Source organism: Eupeodes corollae, chromosome 3 (assembly GCF_945859685.1).
Source record: "Eupeodes corollae chromosome 3, idEupCoro1.1, whole genome shotgun sequence".
NCBI classification, from domain to species: domain Eukaryota; kingdom Metazoa; phylum Arthropoda; class Insecta; order Diptera; family Syrphidae; genus Eupeodes; species Eupeodes corollae.
In genome coordinates this window covers 24859886-24876717 of record NC_079149.1, presented here as the reverse complement: position 1 = coordinate 24876717, position 16832 = coordinate 24859886, and the positions used below count along the sequence as shown (strand labels likewise).

At 30.9% G+C, this 16832-nt stretch overlaps 1 protein-coding gene across 8 annotated transcripts in view; it reads left to right on the top strand.

Moving 5' to 3' along the window:
- LOC129949207 (potassium voltage-gated channel subfamily H member 2) overlaps positions 1-16832 on the top strand; it is a 613952-nt gene that overhangs the window by 524781 nt on the left and 72339 nt on the right. For all 8 annotated transcript variants that reach the window (XM_056060506.1, XM_056060508.1, XM_056060510.1 and 5 more), the window contains one exon: positions 14896-15077. In XM_056060506.1, the coding sequence (XP_055916481.1) occupies positions 14896-15077 (182 nt within the window). The remainder of the gene's footprint in view (positions 1-14895; positions 15078-16832) is intronic.

Below are 16832 nucleotides of genomic sequence, written 5' to 3'. Positions count from 1 at the left end.
AATTTCTTTTTTTTTTGCAATAAATTCAGAATTATTAAAGTCTTTTGGAACCTAAGCATAAAATTCTCAAAATTGTATGCTAAAGTTCACACAGAAGCCTTTGGTGATTTACAGAATCTTAGACTTAGGAACAACGAACCATTCCCTTTTTCTTCTTACTTAAAAAGCTTACTTTCAATGAGTGGATTAGCAACATAATTTAAGAATTTAATCTTTTGTCAACTTATTTTATACAAAGTTGATGCCAGAGAGAAACATTTTATAAATCAAATGAGAATATAAGTAGGTAGGTACCTAATCTAACATATAACGTGTATAAAGAGTACACACAATTCCATTTAGGAGAAGGTGTCAATGAAAGGAAAATTTATTTATATCAAGATTAGAGTTTTTGCAATTTTAAATCCAAATCCAGAGCAAAGTAAACAGGTACAAAAGTGACTAAAGGGATTCCAGACAACACCAAAAAATAAGACTTTAAATTAAATTTAAATAAGCAGAAAAAGAACATTATTATACTTTCTTTATTTACCTTTGAACTTGAATTAATTCTTTAAGTGAAAGTATCGTATTTGAAAGTGAACATTTTCAAGGATTTGATTTAATGAGAAATATAATAAATAAGTAAAAATGATATTTGTTTATTTGGAGAGATGTAAAAGATATTTAAAGCATCTTGTAATTAATTTTCAAAACTATTAAGGAATGAATTTCCCAGAGCAGATTTAGTCTTGATTGTGGTAGAATTCTAAAAATTAAAAATAGCTTGATGGATTTTATTTTAAATATCTTTGTATAGGAGTTTTATTAAAATATCTCAAGAGTGTTTGAAAAAAAGACAAAATATTGATAGTGAATTTGGAAATTCATATTTTTTTTCTTCAGCTTAAGCTTATTGTAAGCTTTCATACTATATCAATCCCATTTATGTAAGTCCAAGATCCAAGCCATAGACAAATTGGTAATGTCCCTTGAAAATGTTTACACTTTTTTCATGTTACATGAAATTTGTTACTAACTTAAATAAAAAACAAAAGCAAGCAAATATTTTTTTAGAAAATAGAAACCTAAGTATTTAAAAAACATACAGTTCATTCAGCTTTATCAATTTTTGTTGGTGAAATAAGACCAACTTTCAGCAGTTGGTCATGTTGCGCTTTGACAAAGTGAAATAAAGCAAAATTATTTTGGAAAATAAGACCAGGGATGGAATCGCGTAAGGCGATAGTTAATTGTTACACTTTTGATAGTCAATTTTGATCATCAACTTCTCTTTGTTCTGTGTAAAGTGATCGCTAAAACTTTACTATTTGCTGGCAGCACTTACCCAAGTTTGAGAAACTTGGTACAAGCATAAATGTCATTTCGATCAGCTGTTGTGTATATTGTGTTGAATTTTCAATTTGCAAAGTATTAGCTCCCAATTAATTTGAAATTTAAAGACATTCAAAAATTGTATCGCAACTTCCTAAAGCAAATTTTAAACCTGCTTGGAAATACGCCTAGCTAATTAAAATTTTATTTAGAAACCGAGTTACTGAAAGTATTAACAATCACACTTTAGTTACAAAAGCAAAATCTACAGTAATTATGCAAAATCAAGACTTAAAAAAAAACGCTCTTATATGAGTTGTAAAAAAACAAGAACCAGTCTTTTTCACTGTCTATTGCAAATGCTTATGGAGAGACATAAGATGTTGAGTTAAACAATATAAACCATTTTTTAGAAAAATTATACTCTTTATACGAAAAAATGAGGAACCAATTCGACACGAACTATAACAAAGGCTCGAGAATCTAACAGCTGGATAATTTACTGCATGCTTAAGTACAATCTGGGAGGCAGAAACTACTTCCAAGATTTGCTAAGATATGAGGAAATATCTTTAATATTGGGTTTTTAAATAAGAGCGCTACAAGATTTTTTTTTTAGTCCAGACGCTGAACCTAATTTTTAACAGTTCTGCCACCGACCTGTTTTAACGACATATCCTCCAAGTCCATATCATCCAATTGTTGCCAAAAATACTCGGTTACCTATCATTGAACGGAAGCGATCCCCACTTACAGTAACCTGCCGGATTTGATCTTCACGGAAATAGTTCGGCCAAATGATGCCACCGACGCGGCTGTTCCATAAACCACAACAAACCGTCATTTTTTCGGGATGCAATGATGTACATATGAAGCCTGACCAATATCGCATATTTTGTTTATTGAAGAAGCCATTCAGCCAAAACTGAGGCTCATCGATGAGGATGATTTTTCGATGAAAATCCGAATCATTTTCAAGTTGATTCTCAGCCCAATTGATGAACATACACAGCTTTTGGTTATCAAGCGGCTTCAGTTCTTGCGTCAATTTAATCGTATAGAGATGTAGGCCAAGATCTTTGTGCAAAATTCGCCGCAACGACGTCACAGAGATGCCCAACTCTTGAGACACACTTGGGACTTTCTCCAATTACCTTCAGAAAATCTCATTAACAATAAATAGCCAGCTTGCAGTACATAAACAATTTTGTAACGTCGACTTTGTTCAACAATGATGCAATTTCAGTTTTAATTCAATAAACCCGTTCCAAGAACATTTCTTTTGATGTCTTTAAGAATTGGACATTTACCCATGAAGTGAAATACAGCTTCTCTCACTTGAAGATTACATAAGGAGCATAATATTGTTAAATCCTCTATATGTGGAATGAAGTTAAGAGGTAAGAGTTCACCACGCAGCTTTACCATCATCGAAATCTCCTCTACGCTGTATTCATCCCGGAAATAGTTCTTCGCTTCCAAATTGCGATTGAGTTGACTGTAAATTGCTCTGTGCAGAGACCCAGTTACTTCATTAAGGCATTTTCCCCATAAACTATCAACCACTTTTACAATAAGGTGGTACAGTGATTCTTTCCATTGATTAAAATCAAACTTATCTATGTTAAGGTCCATGTAACTCTCCCTAGCAAGCTTCATCCATTCTGCATATCATCCTGAACTCTCTCGACTAGTTTGAAGTGCCACTATCTTCGGTAACAGGTAATTATCCATATTCGAAGTGTTTGCACAAATGGTGGCTGCAGTCCCGTTTGCAACATAAATATACTTCGGCGTATTTGGTAGCAGCCGGAAGACCCTTTTCCACATCTTCATATTGCTCCCCATACTTGAGCTGCATATAATAAGATTGATTCTGCTACTGCCTTAAAAACAGTGTACAGAAACACCTACTCCAAGATGCGCTGATGGCAGCTCTTGTACTTGTAAGCTTTACTCTCAGATGCGTTTCCATACTTAATTTTTTTAAATTACTCCAAGATATTTGAACTCTTTGAAAATCTCTATATTTTCACAATTGTAGCTCCACTTTTCACTGTGGCAGTTTCTACCTCCCTGTTCTAGAAAATCATGATCTTAGACTTTTCCATGTTAACTATTAGGTTCCATACTTTACAGTACTCAAAAATCCGGTTTATCATAAGTTGAAGTGATTCTGGAGATGACGCGAGAACCACAATATCATCCGCAAACAAGAGTGCAATTAATTCTCCCGCGTGTTCAAAACCAGCAGGTAAGAAATCGACTAAGTGTTCGATAAATAGAGCGAATAGTCTTGGATTTATCGTACAACCTTGTCTAACGCCTGATTCAGTTCCAAACCAATCCGACCTTTCTGTACCATTCCAAACTGCTGCATTATGTCCATATACAAGCTTTGCAGGACTCTTCCAAATTGTAACGACATTCCCATACCAAAGAGCTTATAGAAAAGAGCTTGACTATTCACCGTGTCAAATGCAGACTTAAAATCCACGAAAAACGCGTATAACTTCTTCCTTCTTCTTATAAATGAATCCGCAATGCTTTTCAGAACAAAGATGTGATCGATTGTTGAGTAACCGGATCTAAAGCCTGCCCGAAATTCTTTTAACAGCTTATTTTCTTCAATTCATTTACTAAGCCGTGTTTGGAGAACAGCTGTAAATATTTTATAACACGAATTTAAAAAGGATATTCCTCCATAGTTCGACATCTCAGACCAGCTTCCTTTTTTGTGGATCGGAAAAATGATTGCTAAATTCTAACATCTCGTTTTAAACTGTAGTAAGCTTGCTTATTAACTCAACGGTTCCATACTTTTCCACTGGTATCTCATTGGAGCCTACCGCTTTCCCATCTTTCATTTTGTTCATTGCTGCATCTACTTCTTCGTTGGTTATATCTGTGTCCAAAACTTCATTATAAATACCTGGATGTGCAAAATGAAAGTTGTTTCCTTCATGAAATGGGCATAGCAAATTTTTAGAATGGTCTGCCAAAAGCAAGGGGTTCAACTTGGGATGAATTTTAAAGGTTTTACCACCAACTTGCAAAAGTCCTTTGAGTTCATATAATTCGATAACCGTCTAGCTTTTGTCTCAAAGTATTTTTTTTTAAACCTAAATTCTTGTAATAGGTGTTTGCTTGAAGATATTGACTTTTAAAGTGCTCATAGCTTGAGGGACAATAAGCTCTTAACCATCCAAATGATAATTTTCTGAACTTTTTACACTCTACACTCAAAAAAAAAATTGTACCGGTGACCAGATTTCACGCTGAATTTATCCAAAAAATGTGGTTTTAGATTCCTACCAGGCGTCTAATTTCCTTTCCAGAAATTTTACCAGGAGATTTTTCGAAGAATTCCTGGTAAAATACACCAGATTTCTTTTAAAATATACCAGGAGAATTATTTTTCCTGGTAAAAATTATACCGGGAATAAACCCAATATTCTGGTAGAATATACCAGGAATATTTTTTTGATGATAAAAATGTACCAGAATTCTGTTAGAATGTACCAGGAATATTTTTTTCCTGATAAAATGTACCAGAATATTTTTTACTAGACAATAAAATTCCTGGTTTTATTTACCAGAAAAAAGATAATTCTTAAACTCCCAGAATTTCTGGTATTAAGTACCAGAAAACTGCTTTTATCTACCAGGAAAAATATACCAGAAAATAAATTTCCTGGTTATATTTATCAGATTCCAGATAATCTTCATTTTACCAGGAAAAAAATACTTTCTACCAGGACGCTGGTAATATTTACCAGAAAATTTTCTGTCAAAAATTTTACCAGGAAACCAGATTTCTGGTAAATAAAACCAGATTTCTTTTTACCAGTAAATCTAGAGTTATTTACCACGAAATCTGGACTATTGTACCAGGTTTTTGGCTGGTATTTTCTACCAGATTTTGCCTACCAGGAAAATTTGTTGAGTGTAGATCAAACCAGGGCGCTAAAAAGCTATTTTGTGCTTTCCTAATGCTGCACAACGTTCTCGGATATGGTGCTTTCATGATCTCTTCTAACCAACTCAGGTTATATAATGAAAACCATAAATTGGACGTAGCGCTCTTAACGTTGAGGCCACTGACTCTGAAGTTCCAAAGTTTAATAGTTTCGACTTATTTTTGGCTCGTATATCTTTACTTCATGAAATTTTAAACCTTAGTGAAGAGGAATGCCAAAAAAGCGGCAAGAAATATGGCGCCCCGTTTGCTGTTCCTGTAATTCTACTTTTGTAGCGTCCCTGTTGAAAACCCCTGCATTTAGGGCAAGATGCTAAGTCCTTCAACTAAACGGCAATCATTTTAACTGCCTCTACTTCTTCAGTATAAGACCAATATTCAAACCACAAAGGCGTTCTTTTTCCTTCAAACACACTCTTTCCTAAAAGAAATTATCATCATCCTGAACGAGCACGACTAAAATACTTTAAGAAATTATCTAAAAGTAATTTAAAAGTACAGGCTAAAATTTGGTACAGAATATTAATAAATTTTAAGTTGTTTTCATATATTGTTCACAATTAAAAAAAAAAGGGTTATAAAACGTATAAGAGCCATTTTTTTCGTTTTTGTTTCGAAACGTGAGCTTTTTTCTGATTTTCCACGTTGAAAACTTATTTGGGTTAATAAGGATAACAAAATAAGGCAATTGACATGTATTTCCAAAAGATATTGGAGCAAGAATTTTTAAAATAAATTTAAAACACGTATGATTTTGGTGGCTTTAAGCTTAAACCCTTAATTCAAAAATTTCAACTTCTTACAAGCAAAAAACAAACAATTGGTAACAATCAAATTGTTTAAATGTCCTTATTAAAGAAAATGACCATAAAATCGATTTAATTACAACAACATAATTAAATTATTCTCCATAACTTTGTGCATATGGCCTTATAACAAATTCTGTTAAAAAAAAAACTGCCATCAACCAAAAGTCACGAAAACTTTGACTACACGTTTTACATATGGTATTTATACATATATTGCAATCCTATGCAAATTTCCCAAAAGGATTTCACCGCAATCTGGTCATGGTATGTTAAAAATGAAATTTAATATATATGTAATAAAAATATCAACATTCTGAATATGCACATATTTGATTTCAATAAAAAATAAAATGTATAAATAAAAATATATATATATTTATGAATGAATGACTTTTTCATAGCGTGTTCCAAAATCGATATTGGAAAGAAAAACTAATTTAAACATTGTTTTTCGCTAAAGGAATTTTATTTACGAAAATTATTCAGAAACATTTAAAATGCATCAGTTAATCGATTAAGGATTGGACAATAACTTGGCTTTTTGTATCAGGGACCTACTTTCTTAATCTTCAAGTTTTGGGATAATCTTTGAAAAACTTACAAACGAAATAAGTTTGAGCCTATATGTTAATCAGAAGCGTAATTTAAAATTTTCCTTCCTTAACACGTCTCCTTTTCAAGAAAACTTGCAACAAGCTGTAAAAGATCTTCAAATTATGGAATATGATTCGAACATAAATCAAATATCTTCTTTCATGGCCAATTTCATTTTATAACATTTGCCTATGGTAGTAGTATTAACCCTTTAAAGTTGCAAGAACAGGCAATAACCTTAACCTCACTTATAAGTGTCCAACTTTTAAATGATTTATGATTTCGAAAGAACCAAATCAGTAAAACGTGATGTTTTTTTTTAAAGGATTTCATTTAACTTTGACATTTTTTGCATTATCTCTTACATCCTGAAGATACTTACAAGCATACATTTTACGTATCTGCTTATTGCAAGGAGAACAAGGATTATTTGACACATCCTTCAGACAGAAAATGAAGTAGTTCAGTCGAGTTTTGGGCAAAAACTTTCTACATTTCTGGATGAAAAAGTTAAATTATGTAGTTGAAACGTGCTTAGATAGCTCTAAACAAGGAATGCAAGTAAATAGTTATGCAAGTTCTTACGGAACCACTTAAAGCTATGTTAACTACTTATAGGAAAAGGAAAACTCAATACATACAGTTTCTTCTACTGTTCAGTTGTCATCAGTTTGATGTTCTTAAAATTTTCGAACATTTAAAAATCATTTTAAATAAATACTTAAATACTTTAAGGCTTCTGCCTACTTATGTTATCTTATATTTGTATGATGCGTTTTTAAGCTGCGATACATGGTGGTGCGAACGAAGTGGTGAAACACGGTGTTGAAAAAGCATTATAAATAAATAATATGTAGATTCTGTTGAAACGCTTTGCGTGTGCCGAAGCCATAAGTTCAATTTAAGAATTAATGCTAAGAAAACTAGAACACAAAATGTTAAATATTATTTAGTTCCTGATTTAAAAGTTTTAAAATAAGTTATTGGGCTATGAATTTGTATATTTTAGACGAAACTTCAAAAACTATGTTGATAAGTATATAAAAAGCTTTTATATAATAGGCCTAAGAAAAGTTTTTCACAATCTAAATCCTGAATTAGTTGTCAGAGGAGGTTTTATCATTTAACAACTAGAATTAGACTCCAATTATAGCTATCATTGGTTTTTATCATTGAAAAAAAACATATGGAAATCTACCGAAAATGTTTACTGTCAGAAATCTGTCATTGGAATTTTGTGAAATTGCAACACAAATCAGTTTAAAGATTCATTTCACTTTTTAATATAAAAGTATGAGCTGTTCAAGAAAATGAATTTCCGTCATGAAAGTAGAAAATCCATTTTTGTAAAAAAAATAACTACGCAATTAAACTTTTATTCTCAAGAAAAAATCTTTGTGTTATTTCATACATATATACATAATTTTCATTTCAAATCAAAGGGAATAATAATTAATAATAATTTTCATTTCAAATCAAAGGGAAACACAGTGAAATATCAATTCAAACATTTTTCGGGATCGATTTCAATGATAGCTATAAATAGCCCCATAAAATAAGTGTGCCCAAATGGCTTCAATGAGGTAACCTCTATATATTTCAATTAAAAGTATTGATTAAGGGCTTCTTAACTTAACACATATCAGAGCTTAGGTGGAAAACAAAACTGTCCCTTGTTTCGAAAAGACTAATTTTAAAATAATGTAAACCGTTGATGGAAAGAATTCGAGACGAAAAATTGGATATTTTTAAAGCTGATTTTCAATACCCCCAATTTTTCAGTAAATTAAAACTTTTGAAGAATAGTATTTTAATATTGAATTAGATAGAAACTAAAGTTAAGTAACTAACTTGAGTATTTCACTAAAATTAAATGTTGTCTCAAAATCTTACAAAAGTTTTGCATATGATGTCTGGAATATTTCCTACACGACTGGCTTGGACGAAGTCTAATCTGGAGGTAAAATTTTCTAAGACTTTTTTTCATACATCGTCAGTAACTTGGCGAAGATTGTACTTCAAGTTGTCAATAGTTTTAGGTTTATCAGAGTAGACTAGCGACATCCCCACAGTATATAATCATTAAACGTTCAATTATGAGGTTATTAAACTCTTCCTTCCTTGCCTTCAAACCAAGGTTTATGGAAGTTCAATTGCTGAGCGAAAAAATCAGAATTCATTGAATAAATTAACACTGATTTTCAAAACAAATCTTTACGATTTAGAAGCGTTGTTTATGTGTCTTAAAAGCCGCCATTTAAAATAGTGTTACCAACATAAAGTGATATACAATTAAGTTATTTTATGGATTCCTCAAAAGCTAAATAATTAGAATAAATAGTTGATTTCTCAAAATCGAAGAGATTGTCAGAGATTGCAAGACGAACATAATTCAATGTTATTGCAAAGAATGAACATTTATTAAAAATACAATAGCAAACCAAACTGAGCATATATCAAGTGACAGCTGTCAAAAAAAAAACTCTAACTAGAAAAAGAATTATTACATTTTAAATCAAACTAAATGGAAATAATTAGAACTGTGTTAAATTATATTTAAAAAGCTTTTCTTTGAAAGAACCGACCCTAGTTTTTAATAGTATCAGATTATTGTCCAAGAAAGCTTACTACAGAATTCAAATTCCGCAACAGCACATAGGAGGGTAATTTGTCTATACGTCAATGAAAATCGTAGAAAAATAGTTTCTGAATCTTAACGGCCATGACAAATTTTGGAGTGCTTAGCAGTTGAGCTCCAGTAGATACAGTACTGTGCAAAACTTTTGCAATTCGAACCTCCAACATTTTTCATAAAAAAAAATTGTTTAGAAAATCAAACAGCAAAATTATTTCTTTAGTTTTCTAAACTTTATTGATATAACATTATAATTGTTGGAACAAAATTGACAAGTTCGTAAAATGGCTGTGCAAAACATTGGCAACTTAGACCTCAGAACTAAATTTCAAACTACATATTTTCTTACTTCAAGGTAAGGTTACGTTAATATTTTAATGCTTTCGATTTATTTTTTATAACGTCTGTATATCTTCTGGGCATAGAAGCTATCAAGTTAATAATAACCGTTTTTGGAATGTCATTACACTGCCTCTGAATTCCAGCAAATAGGTCAATTTTGTGCTTAAGAAATATTGCTCACAGTTTCCCCCAGGTTCTCTATTGGGTTTAGGTCTTATGATTGGGCTCGCCCTCGCCATGCTTAAACCTTAATTTTTTTTCTGGGATCATTGTCGTTTTGGAACATACGTTTTCCAATGGGCGTAAGGCAGCGTGGTGTTACAAACGATGTCTACATAGTTCTCAGACTTCATTATGCCCTCCACTTGTCGAATTGGCCCAACTCCTTGCTCAGAGAAGCAGGCCAAACGCAAAAATTGACCCACCTCCATGTTTGACCGTCCGTTTAGTGTATTTTGGATTTAGCAGATTGAACTTTGATTAGTCAAAAAACATGACCGGTTTCAACTTTTGGGGACTCCAATTTAGATGAGTTTTAACAAAAGCCAAACGAGCTTTTACATTTTTTTTTAAATAAAGGGCTCTTTTTTATTTGAAAACCAAGCAATCAAGGGGTAACATAAGTTCAATTTTTGATTTCCTGGAAGGAATGTGTTATTTTTCAATTATCTTTTGCTGTGTTGCTCCAAAACCTTCTTCCTCTATGATAGCATAACACCTTTCCACTCTTGGTGATTTTACAAATAGTTGATTTATGAATGAAATATTTCGTTGAAATTTCTTTTTGTGATGCTCTTTTTTTAAAATCACTCAAAATTATGAATTTTACATCCGATGAATATTTATTTCCCGCCATTGTAAAAACATCTTTTTTTTATTTAAAAAGAATTCATCTTGAAAAATCGTTTTGTCGATCAAGTCCTGGCTAAAATTAACTGAACAAATCAAGCTACACGCATAAACTTACCAACTTCAAAATAAACCATATTAACCGTTATCAAAATGTGACGAAAAGAGAAGTAGCCACTAGTTGCAAATGTTTTGCACTGCTGAAATCATCAAAGTTCTTGTAAAAGCCGTTTATTTGTAGAATTTGTAGATATCACCTCAACTTAAATTCAAATTTCCTTGTATGGAATAAGGGCGGGTAGATATTGAAATGGAATGGAATAGCGTTTGCACGTAGCGCCGGGGCTGTCCTGCTGGAACCACGTATCGTCTAGGTCCATATGGTTCAATTTGGACCATAAGGAACTAGTTATCATCGTTAAGTAGCGCTAGCTGTCGACGGTGACTGCCTCACTAACGTCGTTTTCAAAAAAGTATGAACCAATTAAGCCGCCGGCCGGTCCAAAATCCACACCAAACCGTAACCTTATGCAGATGAATTATTACCTGGTGAGCCCCGCGTGGGTTGGTGTCGTCCCATATACGTCAATTTTGCTTCTTAACACAGCCATTAGTCCAAAAAAGGGCCTCGTCACTAAAGATGATTTTTCGGACAAAATTGGGGTCCTCTTCCAAACGATTCGAATCTCAGTCAACGAACAAACGGCTTTGTCTATGGTCATGTCATGACCTTTGAGCTCCTGGGGCAGATGGATCTTGTAGGCCCAAGTCCCAACACAAAATTCGCCAAGTTTAAGTCTGCGTAAGGCCGAGTTCTTGTGCACGACGAGAAATAGACTACCTCAGGTTCTTCTGTACACTTTTACATACCAAGGCCAATCTTGCGTTTCTTGAATGTACGGGTGTTGACTGATTGTTAACTGAACCGATCGTCCCAAATCAAAAGATTTGACTGTGAAGGGCCGTTTATCACGTTTATCGTGAAATGAACATTACTTTGTATAATAAAGTTTTATCATTTAAATGTGATTTTCAATCGTGTAACTTGCCATAATGATTTGGCATAAGCAACTGAATAATAAACAAAAGATTTGACAGATGTCACCAAAATAAAATTGCCTCCAGAGGGCGTCAAAATCTACCCTCGCCAATTGAAAAAACCCTTTAGTACATAATCTCGTATTACGTGTGTATTAGTGATGCATTAAAAATAAAATAAATAAATGAAGTTCAACAGTTCTTAGAGAACCAGGGCCTAGTGACTTACATCTCTCAATCATTCCTGTTTGCAAGTCATGTCAGATATGGGGGGGGCCTACAGTTTAAATGCCGAATCCGAATGGGTTATTTAAAAAACACACAAGTGACAATAATTACTCTTGGAGGATTTGTGTTTTCCTCTCAAGAGGCAATACCAGTGAAAAGAAAAAAACTTTAGATGACACAGGCAGGTATTGAATGACCCCTACCTCTCGCATGACAGTCATACGCAACAACCATCGTACCAGGGGTCCTGCATTGTACTTCTACAAATTCTTCTCGATTTTTCATTTGTAAGACTCCATCTCTAAGATTACAGAGATTTTGGTATTCTCAGAAATTCATATAAAATGTTTCATACAATTTGATAATTGTAGCTGTCAAAATTCTCACAATAGAATTGTAAGGATTCAATTCCTTAATTACTTTTCATTTCAATTCAATAAGGAATGAAAGCTTATTTGACTTTTCGGTGGAGAATTATATTTTCTTATTTTATCCTTTATGCTGCAGACATTTAAAATGCACCGTCAAAAAGTTAATCTCTAATGTACCAGAAACCAATTACGTTTACTCTCAAAGATAAGTGTATTTCTTCTTCATCATTTGGTTATATTTTATCTGTCAAATTTCATCGAATGTTTGAAAGGATAAACTTCCAAGAAATTTGACGTTTGATGCAATACATCTTTAAAATGAAGTTTCAATATACATATGTATATGTATACAACTTTTCTTCAGGCTTACCTATGAGAGATTTCTAAATACATAAAACTCACACTTTCTCAGCAAAAGATACATAAATTGAATCTTATCACACTTTAAGAGTAAAAGATAAAATCGATTTTTCAAATTCTGAGAATTCCAATTTTGGTGTGAATAGTTTATTATAAGAAGAATAGAATTCCTTACAAAGCTCTTAATTTTACACGTGTGATTGATAATACTCAGTAGGCTAGGAAAGGGTTTAACATAAAATATATATTGTTTGCTTGTTTTTTAAATAAACATGAAAAGCATTGATCTAGCACAGGTGCTCTATACCTGTGCCTTGAGTTAATGTTTATATGTAAATGTAAATGATAATTTAGATTTCGAATATTGTATTTCAATGTTAATTTGTTCCTTTTCCTAGAAATTATTCCATACAAAATTTTAATTCAATTTGAATTTGAATTAATCAAATTGCAAATCAGTTCTTTTTTTTGAAAAATGTAAAAGAAGAAAAATGCTTGTCTTACTTTCAGTGATGAATTAAGAATATTTTCACATTCTAAGAGAAATCTCTTTTCACTCTTTGCTCTGGATTTGAAAATTGTATGTTTTATTTCAAACATACAAACGTTGGTTTATATGCATACATAAAATGATGAAAGGAAGGATTTTATATTTTGAAAAGGAAATTTGTATTTATTTTTCCATTTTTTTATTCTACTTTATGGTTTTATTTTAAAATTATCAGGTATTCTGTTAAATATTCGATATAGGAAGAAAAACCTTTTAAAGAAAATAATTTTGAGCTTCAATACACACTTTCAGCATAAATATTTATTTTGCACCAAAAACCAATACAACATAAGTGACATTTTTAAAAAGACGATACCAATACCTATAATTTCTTTCATTTCTTAAAAAAAAAGACATTAAATTTATTTATTTTTTAATGTTTTTATTTTTGTGTGTGTTAAAACCTCTTTTGGAATATTCTATAAGGACATAAGGCTTCTAGATGACACTTCAATCAGCATTAATCGAGGACATGATGTTATAAGGAGAGTATAGATTGAGACAGTGCGAGACTGACAGTCTTCTTCAACTTAAACTCAAATCGATTCAACTCCAACTCCATCTCCAACTCATATACTTTTACTTGTCGACCGAAGCGACGACGCACTTGTATCCATCCTTGACTTCTTAATTCGATTCAAAAAACAAAAATTACCCCAACCCAATGTTCAGAGCATAAAGTTTAATTTATTTTGTTGTCGGAAATATATCAACATTGATCCCAGCATAATAATAATTAATCATCTCCCATCGCATCGTCAAAGACCAAAAATATATATTTATGTAGGTATCCTTGCCAACAGGATATTTCGAAATAATTATATAATTATTTTGATAATCCTTCAACTTCAACATCTTCTTCAACTCCCTTACTTACTCATATGGTAATCGAGTCGATTTTCACTAATTAAATAAAAATTAATCTGATTAACATCATCACCATCATCATCATCATCATCGTCGTCGTCATATCGTCCTATCATATCAATAAGCGAAAAAGAATTTTCTCTTTTTCAGATCCTTCAGCATCTCTTCATGTAATTTATAGACTTTAATTTTTGTATTTCTTTGACTTTAAATTTAATTTTAAAAATAATTGTCATCAATTTAATAAATATTTTATAGAACGAATGTAATAGAATATTTTTAAAACAAGAATATTTTAATTAAACTTAAATGTTTCGATGTTTGTTGAATTTTTGTGTTTTTCTTTTTGTATCCTTTACTAAAATCATTTTTATCTTTTGTTTTTGTTTGTATTTTATTTTTGGGTTTTTGGAATATTTTTACATTGTTCATTTTGCTGAATCGCTGCAAACTCATAGAATGCCTTTCAGAAAATAAAAAAAAAGAATATAGTTATGCTTAAATGTTATTATATATCTAATGCAATTTGTTACGCAAAGCAAATAATATTTTATTAGCAAAATAAAATGCAAAAACCAACCATACACAATATACTACTCAACTTTTTACATTTAATTAAAAAATATATAAATAATAATTTAAACTAATTAAATACCTACACACTATACCAAAAACCACACAACAACAAATCACAATAATTAAACCTTAAATTATGAACAACAACAACAAAACAAAAGTCCTGCAGTTAATTTTGATATGAGACAATATTAAATTTATTGAAAATCATAATTTGTTTGTCATAAAAATTTGTGTTCCCGATTAAAAATATAAAATTATAACAACAACAATAACATCAACAACAAACAAAAAAAAACAATAAACTACAATTTAAAAAAAAAATGGTTGCAAAGAAAGAGAAACAACAACAATATTTTTCTTTTCTTAATTTCCATTTACAGTGGATGTAACATTTGTGATAGATATATTAATAAATTTTCGCACAACATTCGTAAATGGCCAGGACGAAGTTGTATCACATCCTGGACGGATAGCGGTTAACTATTTAAGTGGATGGTTTCTAATCGATTTGGTAGCCGCGATACCCTTTGATTTATTATTAGTTGGTAGCGATACTGATGAGGTAAGTCTGATTTTTGTTTTTAATTTTATTTAAATGTATTTTAGTTCATAATTTACTCTTTTTTTGTTGGACAAATTATTTTATTAATAATTTTTCTTGTTTTTGAAAATAAAATACGTTATGTGTAATAACAATTTTTTATATACCTAATTATATAAATATAAGATATTTTTTGTCTTTTTTTTATTGTGAATCAATGAGTTTTTTTTTCAATTTTTTCAAATAATAGAGACATAGTTTTATAAGAATTTAAAAAAAAAATAACGAAGCTTATATTAATATTTTATTTGTAGCTTATAACTAAGATTGTGTTTTTAGAAAGTAGTTTTTAAATAATTTCTTTTTTACAAGCAAAAAGGTAAACGCATACCTTTTTTTTACATATACATCTTTTTTTAAAAAGGGCAGCATTAAAATTTATTTCAATATTGAATAAAATAAAATATTAAGAATATATCCAAAAATATATTTATTTTAATTCAAAATGTATACAATTTATTTTAAATAGTTTAAAGGAGGAGTTTTCTAGATTTATGAACCTTTACAAATGTCAAAATAGAAGAAATGACATTTGCCGCCATTTGCAAAATTATAGCGTCTGTTGATAAAACGATGATTTTAACGCTAATTGGTTCTTTTATTTATTTTATTTTTATTTTTTTGGTGGATTTTTATATAATTAAGCATAAGTGTTAAGTCAATTAATTTTTAAAACATGAACTTATTAAATATACACAAACAAATAAATTAAACCAAATTTTTAGTCTGCGGCGAAACATCGAATATTCCGAACTTCTGAATTAAACAAAAATAAAATTCCAAATATTAGAGGTTTATTTTTTTCACTGTTGCTCGACTTAATTCAGTGTTTTAAGATCAACAACTTCAGATTTGATTGCAACTCTAAAATAATAACGCAAGTTGAATTTTTTTGTATTCAATAAATTGTGGCTTAACTCCCTAGTTTGAAATCGAAAGTTTGCCTACTTTTAGAATTTAAAAATATGAATGGGATATTTTTGAAAGTGATGCAGAAACTGACAGTTCAAAATTTAATTTCGGTTAATATTACGTGTTTTTTAATAATTTAAAATCGGAAGTTATTGTAATGGGTCCAAATTGTCAAATTGAAAATTTTGGCTTTTCTCGACGTTTCATGGTCCCTAGAGTCGAAATAAAAGATTTTTAGAAATATGTCTGTGCGTGCCTGTGTACGTATGTTCGTACGTTTGCGACGTTTTATTCGTGGTCCAATAGCTCAAGAACCAGAAGAGATATCGACTTCAAATTTTGTTATACAGATAATAGTGCAGAAAGATGCAGAAAGGGCTCCCAAGAAAATGGCGTGGGTGGTTTTTTTACCATAGCAGTTAACCCTTAATATCTCATGAACTAATGACATGATAGAGAGCTCATTTAAATTGTATATAAAATATTGTAACGTGATACCAAACAAGTATATTTTTTAAAAAAAAAAATCCAATTAACGTTCTTTTTATCAATCGAAAAAACTGGAACACAAATTTTTCACCTCAAAAATCTAACCAATACAGAATGATTTAATCACCAAAACAATTTCATGCAAAAAAATTACGTTTTGAGAAAAATCGAATGGACAGTTTTTTCATAAAAAATAAAAACTTAAAAAAACATTACTCAATGTTAGTAAAAATTTATTTTCGACACAAATATCTTTTCAAAAATTTGAGATATTGGCTTCCAACTAATTTTTACTTATAAAAAATATTGTTTTCG